At 55.1% G+C, this 27,223-nt stretch overlaps 1 protein-coding gene across 1 annotated transcript; it reads left to right on the top strand.

Annotated features, from left to right (window-relative positions):
- Positions 1-1,502: 1,502 nt before the first annotated feature.
- Positions 1,503-16,493, top strand: MYBL2 (MYB proto-oncogene like 2; the record flags this gene model as incomplete). The annotated part of the gene is made up of 14 exons (XM_084296500.1): positions 1,503-1,522; positions 2,478-2,571; positions 3,661-3,732; positions 4,103-4,195; positions 6,116-6,336; positions 6,495-6,651; positions 7,416-7,685; positions 8,485-8,871; positions 10,172-10,311; positions 11,318-11,417; positions 12,074-12,187; positions 12,750-12,866; positions 14,210-14,356; positions 16,365-16,493. The coding sequence occupies 14 exons, from the start codon at positions 1,503-1,505 to the stop codon at positions 16,491-16,493; spliced, it is 2,061 nt and encodes a 686-aa protein (XP_084152626.1).
- Between the last annotated feature and the right edge of the window lie 10,730 nt (positions 16,494-27,223).

The following is a 27,223-nucleotide window of genomic DNA, read 5'->3' as shown; positions in this document are numbered from 1 at the left end:
GCTCGTGTCAAGGAACAGGCTGGTGTCCAGGGGGGCTTTTATTTCTGAGATCTCCCAGCGGGGTCCTGGAGGCTTGCCGGGGGTTGGGGGGTCACTCAGGTGCTCGGTGCTCCTGGAAAGCAGGCTCTCCGGCAGCTTGGGGTGCTTTTCTTTCTTGCATGGCGTGGAAGTGTTGTGTGACGCCACGTCCATCAGGCAGCCGGCTTGGCTGGGCAGCCCGGAGAGGTCGGAGGCAGCGTGGCCGTAGGGAGTCTTGCAGAAGCAGACGAGGCTGATGTCGGAGCTGCCCTGGGTCAGGCTGTGCGGGTCGGGCTTCACGCAGCTGCCCAGCACCTCTGGCTGCTTCAGGACGCACAGGGAGCTGCTTTTTGTCACACTCTCCAAGTCCACCAGAAGCTCCAAGGTGCTCGGTCTCGAGGCGCTGCCGGAGTCCGCGTAGTAACTGCAGACGGGGGAAGGGTGGGTGCACCCGGGGGCTGCCGCCACGAACCCATTTTCCAGGATTTCCTTTAGGGTCAGGATGCTGGCGCTGCGCCTCTTGGTGGGCAGCATGGTGCCGGGGATCGCTGTCAGAATAAAGTGTTTGTGGGGGAGCCATGGGGCTGCATCACCGCTCCCACTGCCAAAACCATCCCCTGGTCCCGCTGGGGAGCTGTGGTGGGTCAGGGCAGTGGGCACCCAGCCCATCCTCACCCCACAGTGTGACACCACCACCCCACAGCCCATTTATAGGGTCTGTAATGGTGTCAGCCATGGGGGAGCGGCTCACCCCAGCCCTATATCCTCCTCAGCGGGCTGGGGGAGCACCCCCAGAGCTGCTTTTTGGCAGCTTCAGCCTGCACAGTGCTGCTCTTAACTTCATTTTTCTGGGTTTAGGGGCCTCGGGCAGCCTCCCCACGCCCTGGAGGTGCTGGGGGTGAAGGATGCTGTGTGGGGGTTTTTGTAGGGTTAGGGCAGGGCGCAGGGCACTGCGCGACCATGCCACCCGCTGAGGGGGTCAGAGGCAGCCAGAAGTCACCCTCTGCCCCAAACCCTTTAAAAACTGAGGCAGAAAACGCCTAAATTCGCTTTAAAAAGCCCAGCCTGGAGAATGAGCTCCCCCTAAGCCCCCCACCCCTTAAGAGAACGCGCCCGGGAAATACAAAGCGCCACTTGCCTTCAGCGCAGCCGCCCTCGATCCGCGCCTCCCGCCCTTGCTTCTCACGATGTTATACCCCTGCTAATCAATTAATTAATTAATTAACGCCCCCCCCCACCCCCCCCCCCCAGCGGGTGCCGTTCGGTCTGTGCCCGCCCGGGGGCGCGGACACGCGTGGAGGGGGGGGGTTGAAGCGGGCGGGCGCCCTCCCGCGCGCGCCTCTTTGTGAGGCGGCGGCGCGCAGGCGCGGCCCGGCCCCGCGCGGGGGGGGGCCGCCGTTGGCGCGAGATAGGAAAAAAAAAAAAGGGGGAAAAGGGGAAAAAAAAGTAAAAGGCAGAAGCGCCGGGCCCGGCCCGACCCCGCCATGGCGCGCCGCAGCCGCGGGTGAGTGGTGTCCCCGCGCTGTGTCCCTGTCCTTGTGTCCCCCCCCCCCCCCCCGCCGTGTCCCCCTGGGGGCCGCCTTCCCGCCGGGCTCGGGGAGCGGCCTGAGGCCGGCACGGGCGGGCGGATGGACGGACAGACGGAGCTGCCGGCGGACAGACGGACCGGGCACCCCGCAGCCCGCCCGGGGTCACTCGGCGGCGTGGCGTGGGTCTATGGGGGGAATGGGGGGGGAATGAGGGGTGAGGTGGGTGAGGGGGAATGGGGAAAGTGGGGGGGGGGGGGTGAGGGGGTAAATGGGGGGAATGGGAGGTAAATGGGGGGGTAAATGGGGGAAATAAGAGGTGAATGGGGGGGTAAATGGGGGAAATATGAGGTGAATGAGGGTAAATGGGGGAAATATGAGGTGAATGGGGGGGTAAATGGGGGAAATATGAGGTGAATGGAGGTAAATGGGGGGGGTAAACGAGGTAAATGTGAGATCAATGGGGGGTAAATGGGGGAAATATGAGGCAAATGTGAGGTAAATGGGAGTAAATGTGGGGTAAATGGGGTAAATGGGGGGTAAACGGGGGTAAAAGGAGTGAAATCTGAGGTAAATGTGGGGTAAATGGGGGATCTGGGCCTGGGTTTTGCCCCCCCCCCCCCCTCCCCGTTGGCAGCATGGTGACAGCGGCTGCCTGCTGCTGCTCCCCCCTCCCCAGTCTGAGGAGAGGAGCGGGGCCAGCCCCTGGGCACGGCCCTCAGGCAGGGACAGGGGCTGGGGGAAGCCCCCTGGCTCCTCGGAGAGTGGCAAAGCGCCTACTGGGGTCTGCAGGGTCCCCTCTATGGCCTGGGGAAGGCCTGAGGTGACAGGGCTCAGCCTGGGAGGGTCTGGAGGGGGGTCTGGGGCTCTGCACGCCGTGGCCGCTCCCCCCCTGCTGCAGTTCTCTCAGCAGCGCCCTGTTTGTTTCGGCAGCGAGGAGCAAGATGAGCTGCACTGCCAGGACACCGACTCGGACGTGCCGGAGCAGCGGGACGGCAGGTGCAAAGTCAAGTGGACGCAAGAGGAGGTGAGTGAGAGCCTGGTGCTCGCCGAGGGCAGGTGTTTGGGGCGTGCAGCTGTGTTCCTCCATCCCAGTCCTCGCCCGCTGGCTGCAGCCCCAGCTCACGTTGTCTCGCTGCTGGAGAAGGCCGTGTGCCTGAGGTCTTAGCGAGAAGAAGCCCAGGTGAGTTTGAAGTACAGTCTGGAGAGCAAGGGCTCTCGCTGCTTCCAAACCTCAGCCTTGAGTGAGGCGTCCGCTGCCTGTAGCCCCTGGAGGATGGCCGAGGTCTTCAGCGAGCTTGACTCACACAGTGGACATGCCCTCCCTTCCCTGCAGCTAAAGCAGGGAGTGCTGAGACTGTTAAGGTCGTGGCTTAGTTGTTCTGGCTGGAAGCCTGAAACTGTTTGGGGTGTTTTCTACCCTCCTCCCAAGTTCCTCCATAATCCTTGTGTTTTGTGTGAAAACTACAAGATGTTCTATCTCCCTTGGAGGCTGAACATGTGTGAGAGTGGTCTTTGTGCAGAGGACAGGGAATTATTTCTTACCTTTGCCCAGCCAGAACACACAGGGAAGGAAGCCTGTAGCAGGCTTTGTGTGAGTGGTAAGAGTAGGCAAACCTGGGCAGTGACAGGGTGTACGAGAGAGAAGATGTAGAGACTCTCAGTGCAGGAAAGCAGCAGGCTGTCTGGCCGGTGGTGATGCACTTCCAATGGTTGGTTTCTTTGGCCAGGCAAAAGCAGTGTCTGAGCTGGGAGACGGGCTGCCTGGTCAGGGGTGTACCGGGGCTGGATAAGCCCTGGCCATGTAGTTTGAGCCAAACTGCCCTGGGATGGAGATGAGGTGGGCCTGGAGGTGACCACAGCGACTGAGCTCCTGTTTTGTGCTCAGCTCTTGTTGTGCCCACCCTCGCTCAGAGCCCTGAGCCAAACAGCTGGGCTCCACGCACCAAGGTGCTGCGAAAGGGCAGTGAGAGCCACGTTCCTCCCCGTAATGCAGACACACACACCTGGACAGTTAAAAACACCTAGATTGTTCTCTTGATGCTGTCAGCCCAGGAGTGCCTGTGGCATGTTTTGCCTCAGTGTATGTGAAAGTGGATGTCTTTGTTCTTTGCAGGATGAGCAGCTGAAGATGTTAGTAAGACATTACGGGCAGAATGACTGGAAGTTCCTGGCCAGTCACTTTCCTGTAAGTGACCCCTTGCCCGGTTGGGAATCGTAGTGTTTGCATGTTGTTTCTTGTGCTCAGGGCGCTGGTTCTCTGCGTGCAATGCCTCTTGCAGTGGGACTCTGTTCTGTGGCTGCTACTGTCAAAGAAATCGGTGCTCCTTCAGGGCAGGGAGACATTTCTTGCTTAGAGGACTTTCAAGGGCATGTCTGTTGGAGCTGGGACGAGAAACTGAGGTTCCTGTCCCTGCCTTCCATGCCCAGTAGTCACAGTATGCCTTCTCTGCGCATCTGCAGGTTTTCCAGGGGGCAGGCTGTGTGTGGGGGATGCTGTTACAGGGCTTTTTGGAGCCTCTGGCCTGATGTATGGCTACTCTGATTCCTTTCCCCAGAACCGCAGCGACCAGCAGTGCCAGTACCGGTGGCTGAGGGTGTTGAACCCGGACTTGGTTAAGGGCCCTTGGACCAAAGAGGAGGACCAAAAGGTAAGCCCAGGGAGGGCAGGGGCTGAGCCGTGACCCTCTGTGGAGAGGGCAGAGGTGTTGGACCTGCAAGTCTTCCTTGAAAACAGCGGGTGGTTCTTCCCAGTGGTGGTACCCACCAGAGCAGAACTCTGAGCGGTCCCGAGCACCCTAACGCAGCTGTGGCTGTGATGAGCAGAAGCAGCTCTAGGCCTCTTCAGCTAAATCGTAGAATGGCTTGGGTTGGAAGGGACCTCAAAGATCACCTAACTCCAACCCCTGGCTGTTGGCAGGGACACCACCCACTGCATCAGGTTGGCCAGGGCCTTGTCCAGCCTGGCCTTGAACACCTCCAGGGATGGGGCACCTACAGCCTCTCTCAGGGCAGCCTGTGCCAGGGACTCACCATCTTCTGAGTGAAATCTCTTCCTAAACGCTTTCTGTTTCACGCTGTGCTGCTGCAGTAGGCTGGCAAGGGAGAGAGCAGAACAGGGAATTAATTCATCCAGCTGCTGGTAGATTTCTGCCTGACCTGGCTGTGTTGGACCAGAGAGAAAATAAAACTGGCTTTTTGTGTGCCACAAACAGCCTAAAGCGGATCTCTGATACTGGCCAGATGAACTGTGACTTCTGAGAGTGTTCCTCTCTGCCAATTCAGGAGTGAACCGGGAGTGGCTAGCTTAGACACACATCATCTCTATGTGCCTAAGAAAGTTTGAAAATTGTTCCTAGTCATGTGCTTTCTGATGCAACATTTCCTAGTTTATCGTTTTTTTCTGTAACGCTCCTGCTCTCCCGTTTCTTCCCATTTTGCTCCTGCTGCAGGCTGCTGTGGTCCTTTCTGCAGCCCGGGCTTCCTATCCACGCGTTACATCAAACGCTTCTTGAGGAAGCTTATCGTGGTGCCCTCCCACCTTCCGACCACTGCTGCCTGCTCTCCCCTTGCCCTGCCATGTCCCAGCTGCCACGCAACTTATTCTCGATGCCCCCTACCCTCGTGGCAAGGCTGGGCTCCAGCCTTCTCCTGCTCAACCTGAAACAGCCTGGAGCTTTTCTCTGCAGCCTCCCCAGCTCCTTGGGTTGTGCTGCATCTCGGTACCTTTGGCCTGTTTGTCTGCCCCGGACAGTCGGTCTGCAGCAGGGTTGTTAATTATGAACCCTTTGAGCTAGGCTCAGCTGGGCAGGGTGAAAATGCCCCTTTAGAGCCGCCTGGCCTCCTCTGTAGGATTTTGGCAGGCTCAGCGTTGCAGGCAGCAGGTTATGTGGTAGTGATTTGCCCTGACTGGTGCATGGATGTATTTCAGGGCAACCAGCACAGGTTCCCCTCCCAGAAGCATCTGCAGTGAACCTCAGGCAGAAGTGGCAAAGCCCCAGGTGAAGGGGAAGCAGCAAAGCAGACGGCTTTTAAGTGAATATTGCCCCTTTCTGCTTTGGAGCTTGCACCATGCGTCCTGATGTTAGTGGAGTGGGCCCTGGCATGTCCTGAGGGTGGCAGCCTGTGTTACAGGGGGGCTGTGCCACGCTGTCCCTGCAGGCGGAGCAGTGCAGAGCTGGTGGGGACTGCCTCCACGCAGCCAAGGTCTCAGGAGGAGGGAGGGCAGAGGAGCCTTGGGGCGTGTGTGTGGGACTTGACGCTTGTTCTGCACCCCCTGCACCTGCCCATCTCCATCCCAGTTCTCTGTGAGCTGTCGCCTGTGTTTGTAGGTGTCGTGTGGCAAAGGGGCTGCATGAAAACAGCCCCCTTCCGAAACACGGCTAGGTTTCACTCACAGAAGTGTTCACCTGGCTGTCAGTGCTGGGTCCCTCCAGCTTTTTCCCTAAGGGGTCCTTCTCTGTCTGCCCTTCCCCGGTCCCCATACAGGTGGAAAGGAAAGCCTGAAGATGACTGTATTGACCCTCCCTCCTTTGTTCCGTTCCCTTCTTTCCCTCCCGCTCTTTTCAAAGGTAATTGAACTGGTTAAAAAATATGGCACCAAACAGTGGACTCTGATAGCCAAGCACCTGAAAGGGCGGTTAGGGAAGCAGTGCCGGGAGCGCTGGCACAACCACCTGAACCCTGAGGTGAAGAAGTCCTCATGGACAGAGGAGGAGGATCGCATCATCTTTGAGGCCCACAAGGTCCTGGGGAATCGCTGGGCTGAGATTGCCAAGCTGCTGCCTGGGAGGTAGGACCTCTTTGCTCACTGGCACCTTCGCAGCTGGGTGGCCGGTGGAGATCCACGCGCTGGGCTCACCAGCTGGGGCTGGGGAGCTCCCAGGAGCTCTGAGCTGTGCTTTAAAGCTGTGCCTGACGGTGCTTTGTTCTCTGTCGCTTGCTTTGCAGGACCGACAATGCTGTGAAGAATCACTGGAACTCCACCATCAAGCGCAAGGTGGACACGGGCGGCTTCCTCAACGACACGAAGGAGTCCAAGCCGCTGTACTTGCTCGTGGAGGTGGATGACAAGGAGAGCCAAAGTGGATCGAGAGCTGGGAGCCAGGTACCACCGCAGCACGTGGGCACTCGGGTCTGTCCTCAGCTCTGCTAACGGGCATCAGAGCTGTTGGGCCACCCTCCTGCTGCCTCTAAAGCTGCCTTCAGCACAGCCTGGTGTCTGTGTGGAGTCTGTGCCTTCCCCCAGCCTTCTCCGAGACACTGACTCTTGACAGACCTCCCCCTCCGGGAGCTAGAGGCATAATGTGTGCCCGAGTGTGTTATCCAAGTGGAGGACGGCAGTCTGCTAGTGCTGTCGTTATCTTGCCACCCCTAGTGTCAAGGCTGTTGGAGAGTCTGAAGATATTTTTTGGCTCCATTGTGCTGTTGCTGGTGGGAGAGGCTGCTCCAGATGGTGCGGTGAGGGGGGCAGGGAGAAGAGGTGTCGCATTCCCTCCCTGCTTTAGAGTCAGAAAGTGATTACACATAATTATTTGTGTGAAGAAAGCATGCAGTTTTTAAAGGTGGGCTCTGGGGAAGCAGGAAATGCAGAATTACTGTTGCCTGCTCAGCCCGCATTTTACTTCCCTTTGAGATACCGTTGAGAGAAATATTCAGTTAAGCAGTTCTGTGCTGATTAAGTTGGATGGAGTCCTCTTTCAGATGCTGTATGGGACAGAGCAGTGAGGGAGAACGGGGATGTGAGACGAGCCAAAAGGCTGGTATGAAGGCAGGAGATGAATGGGTCCCGGGATCCGTGCTCCTGTCCCCAGGCCTTGACTTCACTCTCTTCCTGCTAACGGCCGGGCTTTCTTTCTTCTTGGTGAGCAGAGCGTCCTGCCGAACTGGCCGGTCGATGTCTCAGAAATAAAGGAAGAGGACGTCAGTGACGAGGAGGTGACGGGCCTGCAGGAGCTGCCCTCGGAGCTGCCAGCTGCTGACCTGGCAGAGCACAACGGCGAGGGGACCCCAGATGACGTGGTGCCTGAGGAGGACCCCGCGTGTGTCCCGTCACCGTACAAGTGGGTTGTGGAAGCCACCAACTACTTGTGCCCGACCTCTGTGCCCGCCTTCAGTGAGGCTCTGGACATGATTGAATCCGTAAGTAGCAGACCCTTGCTCCTCTGGAGGGTGGCTGTGGTAGGGCCTGATTTCCACACCGTTCCTGTTGATGAATTTACTTTGTCCCCTTGCTCATCGCCATGGGCGTCCTGAGCAGGGCTGGGGCATTCCTTCAGGCTGGCCTTGAAGGCAGCAAAATGCTCTGGTGATGTATAAATGGGCAATGTCTTTGCAGCCGGGTTTATGAGATGATTATCAGGGAAACATTCACTTTGCAGGTGTAAAGGAGATCGAAGACTGTGCCCAGGGCTTAATGGCCCATTTGTGGGTCCTTAGAGGCCTGCCTGTGTGGTAGTTTGGGTATTGATGGGGCTGAGCTGTGACGGGTCTGGCTATTTTTAATCTGGTTCCAGCAGCGTGCTTTACAGCAGGGCTCTGTCTCCACGGTACTGCCGTGACCAAGCCTGTAGTTCGGTGACAGTTGTGTCACGCAGCCCCTGTCCCTCGCCACTTCTGGTTTGTCCCCTGTGTGCAGAGGCAGCTGTAAGTGCAGCTGTGCTGTGAGCCGAGCTGAGAAACCAACCTAGCGCAAATAAAAAAAACCTGCCCCTTGCAAACCACAACTTTCAGCTGGATCCGTTCCCTGCCCTGCTTCTCAGCTGTGCTGACGGCAGAGGGGAGGAAGGCTTGAGCTCCTCTCTAGCCAGGCTCCTTGCAAAAGCTGCTGGAGTCTCACACACCTGCTTGTTTCCCCTCTTGGCTGATCTCTGCAGCTGCACCACTCAGCTGCTCAGCCCTCCTTCCCCGGGCGGTTGCTGAGGGCTTCCTTTGTGCGCAGGACCCAGACGGGTGGTGTGACCTGACCCAGTTTGATCTGCCCGAGGAGCCCTCCGCTGGCAGCAGCAGCAGCAGCAGCAGCCCCGTGAGGCAGACGCCCAGCAAGCCAACCCCGTCCCTGCCCAACGTCACCGAGTACCGCCTGGACGGCCACACCATCTCCGACCTCAGCAAGAGCAGCAAGGGGGAGCTCATCCCCATCTCCCCGCACGCGGAGGTCAGCTTTGGCACGCCGCCCTCCGTGCTGAAGAGGCAGAAGAAGAGGAAGATCTCCCTCTCCCCCGTCACGGAGAACGCCCCCAGCACCAGCCTCTCCTTCCTCGACTCCTGCAACAGCATGACGCCCAAGAGCACCCCTGTCAAGACGCTGCCCTTCTCCCCCTCTCAGGTAAGGAGTGTGCTGCTTCTGTCTCTGGGCTGCTCTGTGCAGGGCATAACTGCCCTGGCAGCGGGGTAGCAGCGTGGCAACAGTGCAGGTGGCTGTCCTGGGGTATTTCCAGCTAAATCATCCACCCGGGCTGGGCAGCACATGCTGGTGCACGTCTTTGAGTTGCTGTGCTTGGGAAAATGCTTCTGGGCCTTCTCTTTGTTGCAAACCAAACTCAGAACTGTTCCATTTTACCATCGTTCTTAGAACGTCTGCACATGTGCGTGCATGGTTTCCCCCAAAACACCTTGCTGGAGCCCTGTGGTGTTCAAACACCCTGACTTCTGCGTTGATGTGGTGGAGTTCTGCCTGTAAAACAGGATAAGTCACCCAGCACAGCTCCCGCAGCTGCTGTCATTCAGAACCCATCTCCCTGGGCCACTCGCTGGCTAAGCCTGCCAAGCCGTTGTATTTCTGCTGTTTCTGCAGCCCTTGGTGGCACAAGGGAGAGCACCACAGGACACTGACACCCAAGTTCAGGTGGACCTTGAATGCAGGGCCAGCAGGAACAGGGAAAGCAGAGTAGGGCCTGAAATGTGCAGTTCTGCAGAGTGAGAAGCTGAGAGGCCTGGAATCAATCTGAGAAGACAAACTGCATCTCCTGTCTCAGACTGAACTCCAGCCATCAGTGAACGTAACACAAACAGCTCTTCTCGCAGTAGGTTTTTGGGTACAAACCTCGTTCCTTGTGGGAGGAAAGTTGTCATTTATTAGCTGTCGTGAAATAAAATCCCAGCAGAGATGAGGCAGTCAGCGGTTTTCTTACAGTTTAGGTTGAGGACAGCTCAGTACAAAAGCTGTCAGCTTTTATGCAGCCGACAGACTGTTGTGTTACTTGGACTGACCTCATGTTTGCTGACCTGAGCTCAGAGCAGGATTTTGGTGTGCAGGCAGTACCTTTCCTTCTCCGCTTTTCTTGGCATTAGCTGGACCAGTACAAGCATAGACCTCCCTCCACCTCATAGCTGCCCAATGTTGTACCTGCTTTTCCTCTTGGGAACTGAATAAACTTGGTAGGTGTGAGGCACCTTCTGGCACATTTGTGCACATGCCCACGTACAGGACAGTACCACAGCAAGTCCCAGCTCATACAGGAGTCGTCCTGGTTCCTTCTGGAACAGATCTGCTAGTGCCACTTGGTATGGGAGGGTTGTCCCTATATCAGGCTTCCCACTTTATTTAAGTAGAGATAACGACCAGTGATTTCGTGTTAGGCAGTCTGAGACTGACAGCGCGACTCTTTCTTTCTTGTGCTGTGCAGTTCCTAAATTTTTGGACCAAACAGGATACGCTAGAACTGGAGAACCCATCTCTGACCTCCACGCCTGTGTGCAGTCAGAAGGTGATTGTCACCACCCCGCTGCACAGGGACAAGACCCCTCTGCTCCAGAAAAACTCAGCGTAAGTCCTTTCTTTCTCCTCAGCCATTCCCTGATACCTGAACATTTTCCTTTCTCACACGAGTTTGATTCAAATCAAGCGTACCTCCCACGGCACTTGTACTGGCACCACCAAGAGTGGCAGGGCAGTCTGGGCATTACCTTGAATCACTGTAGCACCCAAAGCCAGTTGTTGCCCCGCAGCTGCGGGCCACAAGTGTCCCATCTGGTTGGGGCCGCAGCCAAGTGACCACCGCAGTGCTCAGCTGCTGGGTGGGCTGCTGCCTTCTGTGCACGTCTTTGTCTGGGAAACACTGCTGCGAGCCCTGTGCCAGCAGGGGAGGGATTTGGGCTTCCTCAGCAAGGGCTGTTCAGATCCCTCCCTGGAGCTCTGCAGCCTCAGCTTCGCCTGACCTCTGGGAGCCCAGGACCACGATCTGAAGGCACCGTACCAGCCAGGAGAGGGAGGGTGGCCTGCACAGTGAATGATTTTTGTCTCTGCACGTCACTACGCTGGTGCAGCACCGTGTGTGGAGGTGCTGGCTGTGGTTCCAAAGCTGGCATGACCCAGAGCAGCTCCCACATGCCGGTGGTACGACCTGGCTGCTCGAAGTGTGTGCCCCAGGGGTTTCCGCTGGTCCAGCTGTGATGGGCACAAAGCCCCGGCTGGCCCTGGGGAGCTCCACCAGCAGGGCTCTGGGATGCCCGTGTCACAGATGTCGTCCTGCTTTCTGATGAGGGTGCTGGAGCAGCATAGTTGGTACTTCTGGAGGACATTTTCCCTACTCAAGGCTCCTTGGTGCCTGTTAGCTCTGCTTCTGCCCCAGGAATCACAGAATTGTCTAGGTTGGAAGAGACCTCAAGATCATTGAGTCCAACCTTTAATGCTCCAGCCAGGCAGACGGTTTCTGCTGTTACTGTGTGAGACTGCTGGTGGCTCGTGTAATAAGAGGGGTTGGAAGGACAGGTTTTACTTAGTGGTTTATGCCGCGTTAATCCTTTTTTTTTTCCCTACTTTCCGCTGCCAGGTTTGTCACGCCAGATCAGAAGTACGTGGCGGACAACACGCCGCACACCCCCACACCTTTCAAAAACGCCCTGGAGAAATACGGACCAATAAGGCCCCTGGTACGTTACAGACAGGTCTGCGGCTCGCTGCTGGCAGTGCCTTGCTCCCAGGACACGTGGTGAACACAAAAGGGCTGTGGGGTCGGTTGCAGCCGAGCTGTGAGCCAGCTGTCATCTGTGCAGTAACAGGGTGCGGCCTGGTAGTGCCAGGCGGAGGTGAGAGGGATGAAGGAGCCCTGATCAGAGTGAATATGGCGTGGTCGGTAGCGGCAGGACTTCTGGCTGCTCTGCAGAGCTGCCAAAACAGCCCAAACTGCCCTTGAGTCAGTGGCTGGCTGCTGATGACCTTGAGGCAGAGCAAGGGAATGATCTGCCTTTGTGTCTGGGTCTCTGATGGGGACTTAACGCAGGTGCTGGGGGCTGGCAGCTTCAGTGTGCCACGACTTCAGGGCTCGCTGCTCTCTTGATGGCATGTTTGGGATTTAGCTGGTCAGACATTCTCCTGTGTATGGAGATCTTGTGAATCTGTTAGGCTAACAGAAATCTCATCACGTCTTTTCCTACTGGGAAGAAAATACTTCATAATGTTTGTCTTCCCACTGGGAGCTCTTGTGGGCTGCTCTGGCCCTGTTGTCTGTGGAGGGAATAGCAGAAAGTGTGCTCAGTGTACGGATGTTGACTGTCCTGTGCTCTCTCTTCCTGCCTCCTCACACCAGCCCCAGACTCCTCACCTGGAAGAAGACTTGAAAGAAGTTCTCCGAAGTGAGGCTGGCATCGAACTGATCATAGAGGACGATGTGAAGCCCGAGAAACAAAAGAGAAAACAAGGGGTGAGCTGGTTTAACACCCAGTATCTGCTTGTGGGCTGTCCTGTGTTGTTGAGGGGTGTCTTTGCTGGTTGAGTTCATCCTCCTGTTGATGCCAAAAAGCTTTTCAGCGTGTGGCTGCTACCTTTTGGTCAGTGAGACTGCTCGTGTGCCTGAGGTTAAGACCTGCTTGAAATACTGCGAGCTGTGGCCTGGTCTATGCGGAACTCACGTCTGTGCTAGGAGATGCTGTCTCCTAACGTACAGGAGAGACTCGTGAAGCATTTGTGGCAAGTTGGGCTCCCCAGAGGCTGAGGACTGATGCACAAAGGCTCAGTTGCCAAAGGTGTTGTGGCTTTCCCTTCCTGCTGGAAGGGGCTTTCCCTTCTAAATCGGTGACTCTTGGTGCCAGCGAGGAGAGCACAAGAAGCTGCTGTGCCCTGTGGTGGGGAAGGATGCAATCCATCTTCCTGAGGTGCTGGTACAACACAGATGTGGGGTGACGTGGGCTTGCTGTGCACCCTGGCCCTAAGGAAGGGAGGTCGCTGAGCTGATTTGTGCTGACACGTGTGTTTGTGTCCCCCAGCTGCGCAGGAGTCCCATCAAGAAGGTCCGGAAGTCGCTGGCGCTGGACATTGTGGATGAAGATATGACACAGAACGTGCCTGCCCTCCCCAAGAACATCTGCTTCAAAAGAACCCAGGTGAGGGGTGCTGTGAGCAGAGCTGGGAGAGGTCTGGCTGAAATGGGGCTGAGAGGTGAACTTGGCTGCTGAGCTGTTCTAGCAGGGGATCTGTGGATAGGGATCTGGGCCGGTTGGGCCTGCAGTCCTTGTCCAGGATCCTCCACAAGCTTTCCGGAGAGCTGTGGGGGAAGAGCGCCTGCCCGAGAGGTTAGGGTGGGTTTTTAGAAGGAGCTGTCCAGAAGGCAGCAAGATGGGCTTGGTACCAGCACTGCGCTATTTCTCCTCCTTCCTTGGCTGCTGCAGAAGCTGCTGCTCTGCTTCTTGCTGTTGTCAAGCTCTGCGTGTAGGTGAGGAAGCACGGGGCTGTTACAATTTGTGTTCTCCAATACCAAAGCACAAGCGTTTCACCAACATGCCACGTGCCCAGAACTCTAAACGCATTGTGGCCCTCTCCATTCTCATCCCACCACACACGTTTGTTTGACCTCAAGGGTCTGGTTTAGTGAGCTGATCCTGCAGACCTGTATCAGAAGGGGAAGATAATCACTTGCTCTTGGCCACTTTGTTTCCCTAACTTGAGTAGCCAAGGGAGTGGATGAACCCTCGATGCAGCACTGTTGCGAGGAAGGAGGAAGCAGATTGCTGCTCTTCCACCAGCAGCTGTGCTGTAGCATCAAGCTGTTACTGAGAGCATTCCCAGGCATCTGTGCTGCCCCGTGCCTCAGTGCTGCTGAAGCAGAGGGCTTGTTCTGCTCTCCCAGCACTTCCTTGGGCTTGGCTGTAGGCTTCTTCCCACCACCACTGATGCTTTTGTTTGCTGACTTTAGTGACCATGGGACCTCTAGCCCTCGAAAGCAACAGAAAGACTTTTTTTTTTCTCCTGACAGTAGCACCTTAACATAGGGGCTATAGGATCCAGAGCGCAGGCATGGTGTGGGACTGTAGGTGAAACGAATCACAGCCTGAAGGGGAGAGACACTAGGTGAATAGAAATCCTGGTGAAAAAGCTGCCTGCAGGAGTAGGTGGAAATTCCCTCCTCGTTTGACCACCCAGCTGCTTTTCTGCCTGTGAGATGGGAGAAGCCTTCGTCTTCTCGTCCTCAGAGCCCTCAGGCTGCCCTCGCTGAGGCTGGCTGTAGGGTGAGAGGCACCTTCCTGCCTGGAGATGAAGGCTGTATTTGAGCACAGCATCAAATGCAAGAGTTTCTTGCATCAAGATCAATTTCGGGCTCGGCCACCTGCCTTTGAACATATGTGGATGAAGTGGTGGATTTGTTAGCTGGCCTTTTGGCCAGGCCAAACAGCAGCATTGTTAGGGCAAACAGACTTCTTTCCTCATACAGTTTTCTCTCCCGTTGCAGCCTGTGAACTTCCTGTCGAGGTCCCTGAACATTTCCTCCTCGAGCAGGAAGAACGACTGCGGCTTGCTCAACAGAGCCTTCGTGCAAGTGCAGTCAGAGAAAATGTCCTACAGGAAGATGCCAAGCCATTTCAGACCGCCGGCACCGGTAAGCCCTGCAGCCACTCCTGCCCGACAGCTGGAGGTGCAGCCCTTGTCCCTCCTTGGGACCAAGCTCAGGAGGAACACCGTGCGCTCTTGTGTGAGCTTCTGTATGCTGTCAGGTCTCTTTGCACCCAGCTTTGGGGATGCTGAAGCAGTAGCATCACACCACAGCTCCCTCCCCTCTCTCTGCAAGCCCGCCCTTCTGTGGGGCTCAACGCCCCATGGCTCATCAGAACTGTGGCCTATGCAGCCCTGGATTTCCTCCTGGGAACCTGCATCCCGTCCCAGTCCATCAAGGAGTTTAGATGAGGAACCCAGAAGCGAAGTAAACCTTCCTCTTCCCAGTGAGCACTCCTCGGGTGGATAGCAGCAGGTTGATCTTTTTTCTCTGACCACAGCAGCTCTCTGAGGTGCTACGGAAGTGCTAAACACAAAGGTACTTTCCGCCCCTGTGATTTTAGGGTATTTCTAAGTTGTGGTGAAGGCTGGGTGGCGCAGCATAGGCTGCATTTATCCTGCTGTTTACCTGAGCAGAGGCATTGCAGAGCTCCAGTGGGTGCTGTTTTCTTCCCCCTCCAGCATACCCTGTGCTGAGGGGCTGGTGCCCTTATGGGTATTTGACTCTGGGGCATGAAGGGTTTCTTGTGTTCTCTGTAAAACCCCAGGGTCGCAGTTGCTGTACTTGCAGGCAGAGAGCACAGGTGCATCCCCACTGTGTTTGGGTAGGGCGCCTTACATGGGAAGGGCAGGATTTTTGCAGGGGTGTGCCTGGGCCAGGTCATGAGAGCTCTCAGGTAGCTTGGGTGAGGATGGAAGTAGGTGTTTGCCCTGGTGAGGGGTCAAACTGCAGCTTGGGGTTTGTGTGGGGAGGGGTTCAGACCCCAGGAAGGGCTCAGGTGGTGTCTTTTCAGAGCAGCCTTGGCTCTGCCTTCAGCTAAACGCAGCATCCATCCCTGGATTAGAGCTGTCTGTTCTGAAAGCTTCCTTCTGACAAATATGTACTCCTCAGCCAGAGTAATTCCTTCCCCTTCTCAAAGTAAACCCTACTTAAACACTTCCATTTCTCCTGCTGTCCTAGGCAGGGTCGTACTGCTCCGAGTGCTAATAGACCCATATAAATAAAGCTCTGCGAGTGACTTGAGGGTGACAGCAAGGCAGCTTGTGCGGTGACAGAGTACAGGTGTGCACTGAAATGCTGCTGCCCAAAGACAGCAGAGCTGCCTGTGGTGTTCCTGGGCTCTTGGGATTTATTGTACCACCCTAGTGCTACCCGCAGTGGCAGTTACTTATTATTCCCACTTAGCTGTGGGCTTGACCCTAAATCAGCCCCAAAGCCGTGCTGTGGCTGTGTGGGGCGTTGCTGTTAGCAGATGCTGCACGTCCAGCTCTGGCTCTTTGCAGTGACCGTGAGGGGATGTTTGCAGTTCAGGGCACTGCACATCTCTCAGCTGCGTTTCTCAGGGCGTTTGCAGAGGCTGGGGAAGCCGAAGCACCTCGTGGGAGCCCTTCTTACTCACAGGGCCCGAGGCCCACCTGATTTTCAGCTCTTCCTGCGTGCTGGGAGGCCAGGCAGTGCTGCAGCTCCAGGCACCACGCACTGCTGAGGGTGGACGGTCTCTGCCCAACCCAACCCTTCGAGGTCTGGGGCTGAGCAGCTCCTGTGGGAACTGAGCTGGTTGGGAATAAACCCCAAAGCTGGCCTTGGATTCCTTTCATCCCTCTGGACTCCACAACAAAGCTTAGTGGGGTTGTGCTTTGGGGTTTTGGTCTCAATTCAAGCAAGGAAAAGCCCTCGAGGGGCCCATGGGTGGTTCAGTGCTTACCTGGGAAACTGCCAAATGTGCTCCCCGAGCTAGAGGTTTCCATTTTCCATTGGGTAGCAGGTAGGTAGTTTTATTTTCACACACTGCTTTAAAACGGGTGCTTGTCCCACTAGGACACACAGAGCAGGGTGCTCAGCCCCCTCCTCTCCCGTGACTGTGTCCTACAGCTGCTTTCTCTTCCCTCCGTAGATGACCAGAGCTTGGAAAGCAGTGGCCTGCGGTGGAACTCGAGACCAACTCTTCATGCAGGAGAAAGCACGCCAGTTTTTGGGCATGTTGAAACAAAGCCACACATCAAGGACCTTAATCTTATCATGAAGGATTGTTCTGCTCTTTTTATTTTATTTTTTAAATTCCTTTTATGAGTGGAGGGGAGGGAACCACAGAGGGGTGAGGAAAATGAAATCCTCTGCAAGGCCGTAGCCTTTAGGGGTGATTTTTTTTTCCCTCTGTTCCCAGGTGGATCTGCATTGTATTAAATTGGGCTAAGTGCTGGCTAAAGCGTGGGGTGCGAGTTCTGGAATCATTACGGAAAGGCAAACGAGGGAGGGGTGGAGAGCTGACAGCAGGAGCGCCCTGCGGGACCTGGGCTCTGCAGGCAGAAAGCTGCGCCCCACGTGCACTGGGTGCTGGACACGGACCTTGTCGGCCTGGATTCCGCCCTGCCTGCTCTGGTGCCTCGGGAATGGCTTCTGTTAAGGTTCCTGCACGCCTCACATCCCACTTCTGTCTTTCTCCAGGGGATGGAGAGGTTCTCCTGTGTGCCAGGGCAGGGGAGGCGTTGTGCTCCCATGGGGGACGTGCTTTGGGGTGACCCGCAGTTGGAGCTGGCCACCCGCTCCCCGCGGGGCTGCTTTGTGCTGCAGGGCTGCGGGAGCAGCGGGTGCCTCTTCCCAGGGCTGTGCTGCCTCTTGAAATAAACGATGGTGCTAACAACACCCTGCTGACCCTGTCCTTCAGCCTCGCTTCGACTCTGCCTGCGGCCTCACCACGCGTGGAGGGATTTCCACCAAGGAAATCCCTTTCAGAAGGAAGCTCTGTGCCGGGGTGCTGCCGTGCAGCATTTTGGGGGCTCCTGAGAAGGGGAGGGAGCAGAGAGGGGCAGCTCGGGGCGACTGCAGCCCTCGGGCAGCTGCTGGGTGCTGCTGGCCCAGAGGAGCCTCTGCAAACCTCGGCTCCTGGGCGGTGCCACCTGGCTCTGTGCCCCCTGTGGGGGGGAGGCTGGCCCAGCTGGCCAAAACGCTCAAAAATCAGTAAGTGGTGGGGCTTAACGCTGGAGACCGGGCTTGTAGGAGACCCGAGGGACAGTGCTGCTGCTTACACGCGGTGTGTGAGATCGGCTGAGCTCAAGTGATGAGCAGAAAGGCTCGGGGCTTGTTATGGAGGCAGGAGAGCCAAGATAGCACCGCAGGAAACGCATTTTTGTGTGGGATCTGTTTCCTGTGGGCTTTCTTCTCCCCATGTAGGGGAGAAAGGATGGCTTCTTCTCACCCCCAATGGTTTCATCAGGAATATGTTTTGCTACTTGATAGGAGGGTGAAAGAGGGGATGGAGGCTGCAGGGAGCGTGGGCTGGAGAACAGCACACGGAGCTCCTGGTGGAGCAGAGCCTCTGCTGTCCTCCTCCCTTCAGGGGCTGGAGCCGTGTGGGTGCTGCCCTTGCGGTGAATTTTCTTTTGGTGTAGCCAAGGCTGAAATGCAGCGATGAGAGCAGCACACGACTGCAGTGGGAAGCTGCTGGAGGCACTGAGGAGCGGCTCCCTGGTCAGACTGGCACACAAACAGCTCTGTGAGTGCCCGCGGGTCTCTGCTGTGAGGTGCTGTCCCCTGGGAGCCAGCAGCAGGACTCGTGGCAGATGTGCCTCAGGGGGATGGCAGCACAGCAAGGGTGTCCACGTGCCCCTTTCCCTCTTTAGGGGCACTCTCCGTAGTTCCTTTGCAGGCTGGAAAAACGGGAGCGCTGAGTACGTCTTGTTTCAGGCTGTCATTGACGTTGGCAATACAGAGCCAAAAAATCCTTGCTGACAAACTTGTTAATAAAACCTTGGATCCTGGGAAACGAGGGAGTTTTCGGAGCCCGGCTCATTTTTCATTTCTACAAGCTCTGGGCCAAAGCAAATCCATGAAGTCATTTTTATTTCTGGTTCTCGGTGCTGCAATGTTTGCTTTGGAAATACGGCTGGGACCACTTGTCTGAAAGCCTGGCTGTAGCTGGTTGGATTTTCTTGTTATTTTAAGAGAAATCATCATAAAACCATCCATCCCTGTTTGGCCTGGGGGGCGAGGGGAGAAGCAGCCTTTGGGCACCTCCCGGATATTTTTGTCCTAATTGTCTTGGACGCATCCCAAGCTGATCCTTATTTTCTTCCGAGCCCTTGGCGTTGTGAATTTTGATTGAGATCATCCACACAACTGCTCTCCGTGGGGACTGCCGCGTGGCCAGAGCTCCAGCACCTCCAAATGGCTTTTGGCTTTCCTCTGCGGGAACAGAGGACGCTGCTCTCTGGGCTTAGAGGTCTTGCTCATTCCTGTCCTGGGTGTCTTTTAAAATAATAATAATAAAAAAAAATTGCATTTGCTTTCCTGTGCTGACGTGAGCTGGGAGTGGGCGCTGCCAGCCGCCACCGCAGGATAAATCAGCGCACGAACCTGGCGCATTCATTTCAGAGCTGCCCCTAAATTAAAGGATTATGAGGCTGAGAAGTATTAACTGCTGCCCTGATGCTGTAAATCCAAATGGAGCTGGGTGTCCTGCTTTGCAGATGGCTTATTAAGAAAGATCGAGGGGCGGAAAAATAGAGAGGAAAGTGAGTAAAGCTAGCATGCTTAATGAGTAAAGAGACAATTAGCTTTTAATTGGAAAATGGAGCTCCTTGCGTGGATGTTCCCAGCCCACCTTGGCCATCCTTGGACCTGGGGCCGCTGCTGTGCAGCCGGGGAAAAAAGCCAGGCTTGCTTTAATTCAGATGCTCCGGTTTATTTCCAGTAAAAACCAGTTCAGCTCCCCCCTGGCTGCCTGGGCCCACTGGGCCAGCTCCAGGCTGGAGCTGGGCAGCCCGGGCAGGGTGGCTTGGAGGTGGCAATTCCTCCGTCCCCTGTCCCCAGGGCTGCTGTCCCTTCGAAGTCTCTGCAGCAGTGCGGCCACCTTGGGCCACACAACCCCCACTCACAGAGACCTGAAGATTTAATTTAGCTTTAAATGAAAACCAGGGAGGCAGCGTCCCAGGAGGGGATTTCTTCCCCTCTGCAGCCCTGCTGCCTGGGAAGGTGCAAAGACCGCAGGGCGCTGTGGGTTTTGTTTTTTCAGCTTTGTATTTGCTTTGGGTTTTGCCTTCCTGACTTGAGGCAGATGCCACCCTTGTTCGAGTCCAGGCATGGAAAAGGGATTGACTGTGACAGGGTGAGAGGGGAATGCCAGAGCTGGCACTCCTGGGGTGACAGCAATGCTCAGATCGCTGCTGGGACATCGTGTCCAGCCAGGACAAGCCCTGGGAAAGCCGAGCAGAGCAAAAATATCAGGGTAAGGAGAAAAAAGAGGGCAGTAAGACTTCTAATTGCTTTTGGGGATGGACCTGGGTGGTGCCTGGGTGGCAGTATGGCCATGGATGCTGGTGTCCACCAAAGGGCTCTCGGGTCCAGGCCTCATTCCTGCTGGCCGGGGGTGTCGCGGTTTGTCCTGCGCCACAGCTGATGGTGCTGCAACAAGCAGTTCCTTGGGTAAGGGGAGCCCTTGGTGCAACCTGCTGCTTGCAGAGAGCTCGTCCCTGTGTGCAGACGAGGAGGGATGCCAAGGGTCTTTTTTCCTCTTTCAGGTATTACCTGTAACCAAAGGAATTATATTTTATGCAAGCACACAGCAGATGCGGTGCTGCCACAGAGCCTGAACTCGCTGCTGATCTCTGCACCCATGGAGCCTGGGCAGGGCTGAATTACCCTGGCGCTGGAGGGGAAAAAAAGATAAAATTTCCTGTTGGTGGCTACATCTGACTTGCACACCTCCAGTGGCTGCAGGAAGGGCGGCTGGGTTAGACCCCAGATGGGATCTTGTGATAGGAAAAAGCCTGGGGGCTGCAGGGGGGAGCTGGGCAGGTGCTGGGACTCAGCATCACACCACTTCGGATTAGCTGAGTAGCTCCTGGATTTGGAGAGAGCTGGAGACCACTCGAGTTAAGGCTGGCTGTAACCAGACAGGGAATGAATCGTGCTTTGCAAAGTGCAATTTTATTCCCCATTTCTGGACCAAGGAAACTGCGATTTCTCATCTCTGCTCGTTGAGAGTAATGAAAATCTTTAAAAATGGCGCAACATCAGGGAAAACATTTTTCTCTGGAAACTGAAGGGATCACACTGAAGAAATGTTTTCATTTGGAAAACACTGGAAAAGAGAAACTTGGGGGTATCGGAAGCCCCTGCCGTGACAAGCCTCGGCACAAGTGCATGCGGCTGCGGAGGTGAGCGATGCTGGAGAGCCTGGCTGCCATCCGCTGGGCACTGCCAGGCACGCAGCAGGTGGAGTTTGGGTTTTTAAATCCATATTTTTCTTCATAAGGAGGCTGCTTTAGTGATTATGGGGGTTATTTGTAAATGTGTTACTTGTGCATTGAGCACAGAGGTGGGCAGCACCTTGCTGCCCCAGCGCCTTGCGGCACCGCCACCCATAATGGTGGTGGTGAGTGGAGCCAGCTCTGTGTCTGCTGCTTTCTGGATCTCAGGGGCGAACTTGGTCTCGTAAAGCTGTGTTTTTACCATCCTGCATTTGCAAAGCTGTCACGACAAGGGCTTGGGGGCACGGGCAGCAGCGGCTGGCGCTGGGGAGACCCCGGCCGTGGGGTCAGGGTCTGCAGCACTGGAGAAATGAGGGCTGCTGGCTGTGGGTGTGCGGCAGGTACCGGGCACCAAAATGGGTGTCAGATCTGCCCAAAAGCACTAGATAAAGGAGGTGGGAGGGGGGAGGGAGAAAGTAATAATTTTAGATTCAATTCGGCTGATGCACTCGTCTATTCCCAGCGTTAGTGTAAATCAGGGTTTGAATTAAGCCCAAACAGCCACAGTTGCTGTCTGAATCTGCCATTTCTCAGGCCCTGCAGAAGCAGACAAACACAAAATCGATATTTCTTCTAACTGTTGCTAAGTTTTCCTTACAGATTAATTTCTGCCTAATAATCCCTGCAGCCGCTGCCCTCCAGAGCCCTCCCGCCTGGGGCTGGATCCTGCCCCACAGCTCCCTCCTGATTCCCAGCCCAAGACCCCTCTCTGCTCCCAGGGCTGCAAGAAAACACCCTGCTTTAAGCCAAGGGGAGCACAGCACCCTTCCAGGTAATGAGGAATGCCTTTTTCTCCTCCTTTCTTGATGCCAAGCTTCTTTTCAGGGAAGCCTAGGAGGAGCTGGGGCCAGGCTGTAAGCCACACGTGCCGCTAGATCCGTGGGTGTGAGATGGCTCCTGCCCCTGCCAGAGAGGAAAGGGGAGAGTGAGCTGAATTTCGGAGTCGCTTTGGGCAATGAGGGCAGGTGTTTGCCTTCCCTTCCGACCAAATGCATCTGATGACTTGGATGGAGAGGTGGATTGACCCAAGGAGCTGCGAGGCCTGAGGAGGTGAAGAAGAGCGGGCCAAGGATGCTGGTGGATGAGTGCTCAGCACCCTGGTGGGACGGCCTTTCCTGCTGGAGGAGCACGTGGATGAATAGAAGAAATACTCCAAAATCTGATATGAAGTTGGTTGCTCCCAGTCCGGAGAAGAGGCGTAAATGGCTCTTAGTCACCTGCTAGGGAGGCGCAGCTCAGGATCTCCGCCTTGAGTACTTGAGGTAAGTGTTCTGCTGTAGGTGTGGGGTGAGATGATGTTTTCTCCTTGTCCTGAGAATTGATAAGAGAGCCCTGAGGCTGCCTTTGCCCTGCTGAGGTCACTTAGACCAGGGTGTAGTACAACTCTTCCCCTGGTTAGGACCACACTCCCTTTGCCTATGAAATGCAGATAAACCCATTTATCTAATTTATTTATTTATTTGTACCCCTCCCTCCAAAGGGTTTGGGGATCCACAAATGCCAAGCATGTTTGTTTATAGCTTGCTAGATTTAGGGTTGTGAGTTTTCTTCCAAAAAATATGTTCTGTTTTCTGTTTTTTATTTCATTTCAAATGTCATCCTTTTTTCTCTTCTTCTTCCAGGGCCACCCAGGGATTTTATTCACAGAATCGGAATGAGCTGCAAAAGGGATAAAGATCATTCACAGGAGCCTTGAAAGAATTGCCTGAGCTCCATGAAACGGAGATCAGAAATAAAACAGGGAGGCGAGGCCCAGACTGCAGCATGAACACCTTACACATGCCTGGAGAGAGCACTGCCCCCAGGCCTTCTGTGAGCAGGGCAGGAGGTGGCTCAAGGGGGAACTGGAGCAGAGCCTGGGGCAGGTCAAAAACAGGGAACAGTGGGCTCTGCCATGGCTTATTTCGAAGTTGGTCCATGTCCCCAGGAGGATGTTTTGAGGAACATCCTCGCCTTGCCCGAATTACCACTCGGGAGCCTCTCCTTGCCCATGGGCCTGGAGGCCGGCGAGAGGCCTGGGGCACCTCCTGAGCAAGCAGTGGTACTGGCAGCAGGGCCGTACCCCTGGGCTGCCTTCGAGCACATCGGGTGGTTTGGGGCATAAAATGAAGGCTGATGATGATGGCTGCTGCCCTGCGTGGATGGGAGACCTCAGCAGTGGCTGGGCTTTGCCTGGTGCTGCTGGTATTTTGGGGCTGGCTGCACCTGGCTTGCTTCTGGGCCTGAGAACTCAGAATTCTGAGAGGCTTTTATTTTTTTATTTTATTTTTATTTTGTTTTACTTTTACAGGGTTACTTATGAGCAGCCCTGGCAGGGCTCTGGCTTGCCTTCCCCTTTGTGCCTGCAGAGTGGTTATAGATGTGCCCAGGAGCCCATTGTATATGGGCTGAGGACCTGGCTCTGATGACTGCCAACGCCTGTCCTGTGTCTGGGCTGGAACCCATGGCTCTTGTTTCTCCCATCCCATCAGCTATGTTCCTATAAAGTACTTTCCTCTGGGCTGGCACTGCACTCAAACCCATGCCGAACCCAGCCCTCCTGTACTTCGGCATCCAACCCCCTTGCAGGTGGCAATGTCTGCTCATGGCTTGGTCCTGGCCCCAGATTTTTATTTAGGTAATTTCTGCTGCTCCAGCTGTTCGCCTTGAGCTTAAACCAAAGGAAAGGTCTTGTGGGAGGGTGCAGGGCTGGCTCTGGTCACAGTGGAGTGTGGTATCCTATGTCCTCTGCCAAAAGCTCTTTTGTGTTGACGACCTTAGTTAAAAGTCAAGAATTGTGTATGGCACAGCCGAGCAGCTCCAGCTTTGGGTGTCTCTGGCTTGTACCCCTCAGCGTGATGTATGGCAGAAGGCCTTGAGATCTCGTTTCTTCCCTCTCCTCCTCTCTACCCCCAGGCAACCAGAGGGAGGATGTGAAACTGGAGGGGAAGGCTCAGGGGAGGGTGGGTGCTGCCACGTGCTGCTCTCGGCTTGCCTCGAGGCCTCTGAGATCCTCCCTGGGTCCCTGGTCACAGCTCTGGTGACAGATCTGCTGCTTGTTCCCAGACAATTTGCACTGGCTTTGTGTTAGAGGCAAGGCATTCACACATGGTGATTATATTAGAAAAGATGTACTTAAGCATCAAATGTGTGTCTTGTTCCTTCTGTTGCTTTTTCTGGGTGTGTAGATGACCGGGAGAGGTGTTTTTAAGATAAAGTGAGGGGAGAGGACCCCTCTTTTTGCTTGGTTAATCAGTCAATCTGTGTCTCGGGGGTGTTTTGGAGTGTTCTGTGGTCGGCTGGAGAACTGCTAGGCCTCTGATCTCTGTTGGCAGAACCAGCTGTAATGAAACACGAAGCTTTCCCCATCTCTCTCCCTTATCTCATCTTAGACTGGAGTTTTATCAGTGCCCATCTGGCTCTGTGCTGGCTGCTTTCTGCTCCCACCCTCTTGTCTGTGGGACAAGGGCGAGGCCAGGACATCGGAAGGATGTGGGGAGGTGGAGATGACCAAAGGTGGTGGGGGGAAGCTGATGAGAGCACAGCAGTGTGGCTCAGTACAGACACAGGGCTCCAGCTCTGCACCAGCCAGCAAAGGGGAGGAAGGCAAAGCTGCTGTTTCTGAGGATAAGTAGAGTCTTGGTCCTCCCCCTGAACAGACGAAAAATAAAAGTAATTTTGGGCATCACTGGTAAGGAACCAACTAAATCTGTCCTTTCTCACCCCCATCCTCAACTAAGGGCTGGTGCACAGGGCTTCTGCAAGCGTTTTGGTGGAAGTGCTTGGAAATGCTGTCCTTGACATCCTAGATAGCTCTGTTAGGGATCATGCCCCAGGCGTGGTGCTGGGGAGCTGCCTCCAGTAACGCTCCATTATCACCCAAAGTGCTCCGTTATCACCTAGAATGTGAGTAATGGGAACCAAACGCAGCACCAGCCTGCCTGGGCTTGCAGGCAGCCTCGGACCACGGGGTGAAAGGTGGTCCCACACATCCTGGGGGCTCCCCATGGGGACAGGGCTGCGTGGCAGAGCCTGGTGCAGGTTTTACAACCTTCCAGACCAGCTTTGCATCTGCCTGCTCCTGGTGGGCCTGCTCGTCCCCTGGGACTTCTCCCTTGGGTAAGGTGAGGTGGGGAGGGATGGCTGTGTTGGCATCTCAGAAAAAAAAAGAAATTAGTTTCCAGAAGCAAAGCTGGGAAAATATGGAATTGCAGGATTGTAAAAGCTCTGCTGCAGTTGCTAAAGCACTTTTCTGTCATGTAGGGCTTGCTTTTGCCCACATACGCTTCTGAATAATCCCAAGTTTCCTCTATAACGGTGTTTATTGCACGCTTGCCGTGGTGATGTGCTGTCCTGTGCTGCAGATGTGATGGCACCCAAGTTGCAATTCGGGCCCCAGGGAGCGGCTGATTCCTGGGGGTGCTGATGGGGCACGGGAGGGAAATCCTCCGGTAGTCTTCTGCCCAGCTCCTCAGCCCCAGGCGGCGATGCTGCAGATGTACAGGAATTAATAGCACCATCATCTTGTATGTTTTGGTAACTGAGCTAATTAATAGCGATGGGTCAACAATTTTTAGGCTTTTAGGATTAGCACCAGGTTTAGAAGAGGGTCATGCGTGTCTGAGCTGCAGTGCTCAGATGTAGGCAGAGAGGTTGCAGTAAGTGATGCATGATCTGTTTCCTGAAGTGTTTTTTTTTCAGGTTTATTTCTTGTTTATGAAGGTTACAGACTTAATCCTCTTCTTTCCTAGCTGCTCCAACTTATTCAATCCCTCTTATTTAGGCCAAAATAAAGACCTTTGCTTTTTCAGGTAAATGATTACTTTGAGGTGAGTTGACCCAGCTCCCTAAATGTCACATTGTTGTATGAATCGCCTCCTTGATGCATTGCAGGGGGAACTGGTGGCAGCTGAGGAGTCAGTGCCATCTCATGTCCCTGCAGAGCTGCTGAGCCTCAGTGGTGTAAATCCCTTCTGATTTGTTTGACGCTCACTCTTCTCCTTCTTCTCCTTCCATGAGGCCGAGGAGGTTCGAAGTTTACTCATGTGACAACATCAAAAAAGGTCAGTACACCTGTAAAGCACTCGCACGTAATTCAAGGAGGACCTGCAGTAGATAATTCCTTTCATAAGAGTGTGGGAAATGTAACAGGGGGCAGGACCTAGGTGGCTCTGCATTTTCTGCAGGCCATTGCTGAGGACGTTGCTTGTCACCTGGGCTGGGCAGGGGCTGCAGAGCAGGGCTGTAGCTTTGCCCCCAGGGCCAACCGTTTTCTGCTGCTGCTGTGGGGATGAGGGTGGCAGCGGGACCCCAGGGCGTGGATGCTGCTGAAGCTCCGTGTGAGTTTGGGGACAGGGCTGGCCTGGGCTTTGCCAAGTGTTAGTGAAGGGTTTATTTGTGAGCTGCTTCACGGGGTTGTAGTGGAGAAGTAGGTGATGTGAGGGAGCCGAGGACCCCGTGCTCTTCAGCTCTACCCACGGAGCAACGCATCCACCCCTCTGTAATGGGACTTTGGGAGTCAGGACAACACCCGTGGAGGAAAGCTGGTGGATGGGATGGGATGGGATGGGATGGGATGCCTCGGCTTTGTTTTCCTTCCCCAAAGGGATGATCTACCAGCTGCTGAGTTCTTAATGGCTCCCCGGGGCCGTTCATTAACCTGCCAAGTCGAGCAGCGAGCCCAGGGCAGCGACTCCAGCCGCTTGCAGGGACGTCTCTTTCTACCCCAATAAACTTGCTCGCGGAGCTCAGCTGATGGATCTACCCTGCAGAGCAGACAAGGGTATCTCCAAAACAATGAATCCCTGTCAGAAGATTTGTGAGCAGCCGGCCAAACAATTCCAGCCACAGAGAGACAAGAGCAGGAGCATCGTTCCCGAAAGCGCTGCGTTATTGATTAAGCATTTGTGATCCGTAAAATACCGTAACGATGTGGGGCTGGCTGCAGAACGAGTCCTGCCGAAAAGATCTTCGGTTATTGCCTCTGATCCTCAAGGACGAGGGTAAAATGCATTTGGTACAGAGCAGGAATTAATTTCTATAATAATGGTTTTTGATGACTCGTAAAGGTTATTTTATGATTAGCCATCTAATTATAAAATGGCCAACAATTTCATCTTATCCGAATCTGCATCAGCTAAATTATGAAATGCCCTTGTTTTATGCAAATTCTGGAAATATTGCTTCTCTAACCTCCCAACCCTGCTGTCTGTCAATAAGGCCTGCGTGGAGCATAAATCTTAGGGCCGTGCCAGAGCTTGATTCAGCTGCAAATAAACCCCGTGAATTAATTCTGTGGGACCCCTGGAGGTGGGGAGGTGGGCAGCGGGAGGCTGCTTGCTTCTGGAGGAGGCTTCTTTGGCCACCAGAGGGGCTGGGCTGGAGATGTCCTCGTGCTCAGGTGGTGCAGGAAGACTCAGGCTCTTAGCCCTTAGAAAACAGCGTATGGGAATGCGTGTGTGTGGGACACGTGCAGGAATTGCAGGGCTGTCCTCCCTGTGCTCCTGGTGATGCCATGGGCTGGTGG

The sequence above is a fragment of the Netta rufina genome (assembly GCF_964035555.1).
Source record: "Netta rufina genome assembly, chromosome: 16".
NCBI lineage: Eukaryota > Metazoa > Chordata > Aves > Anseriformes > Anatidae > Netta > Netta rufina.
This window is presented reverse-complemented; position numbering and strand designations above follow the sequence as displayed.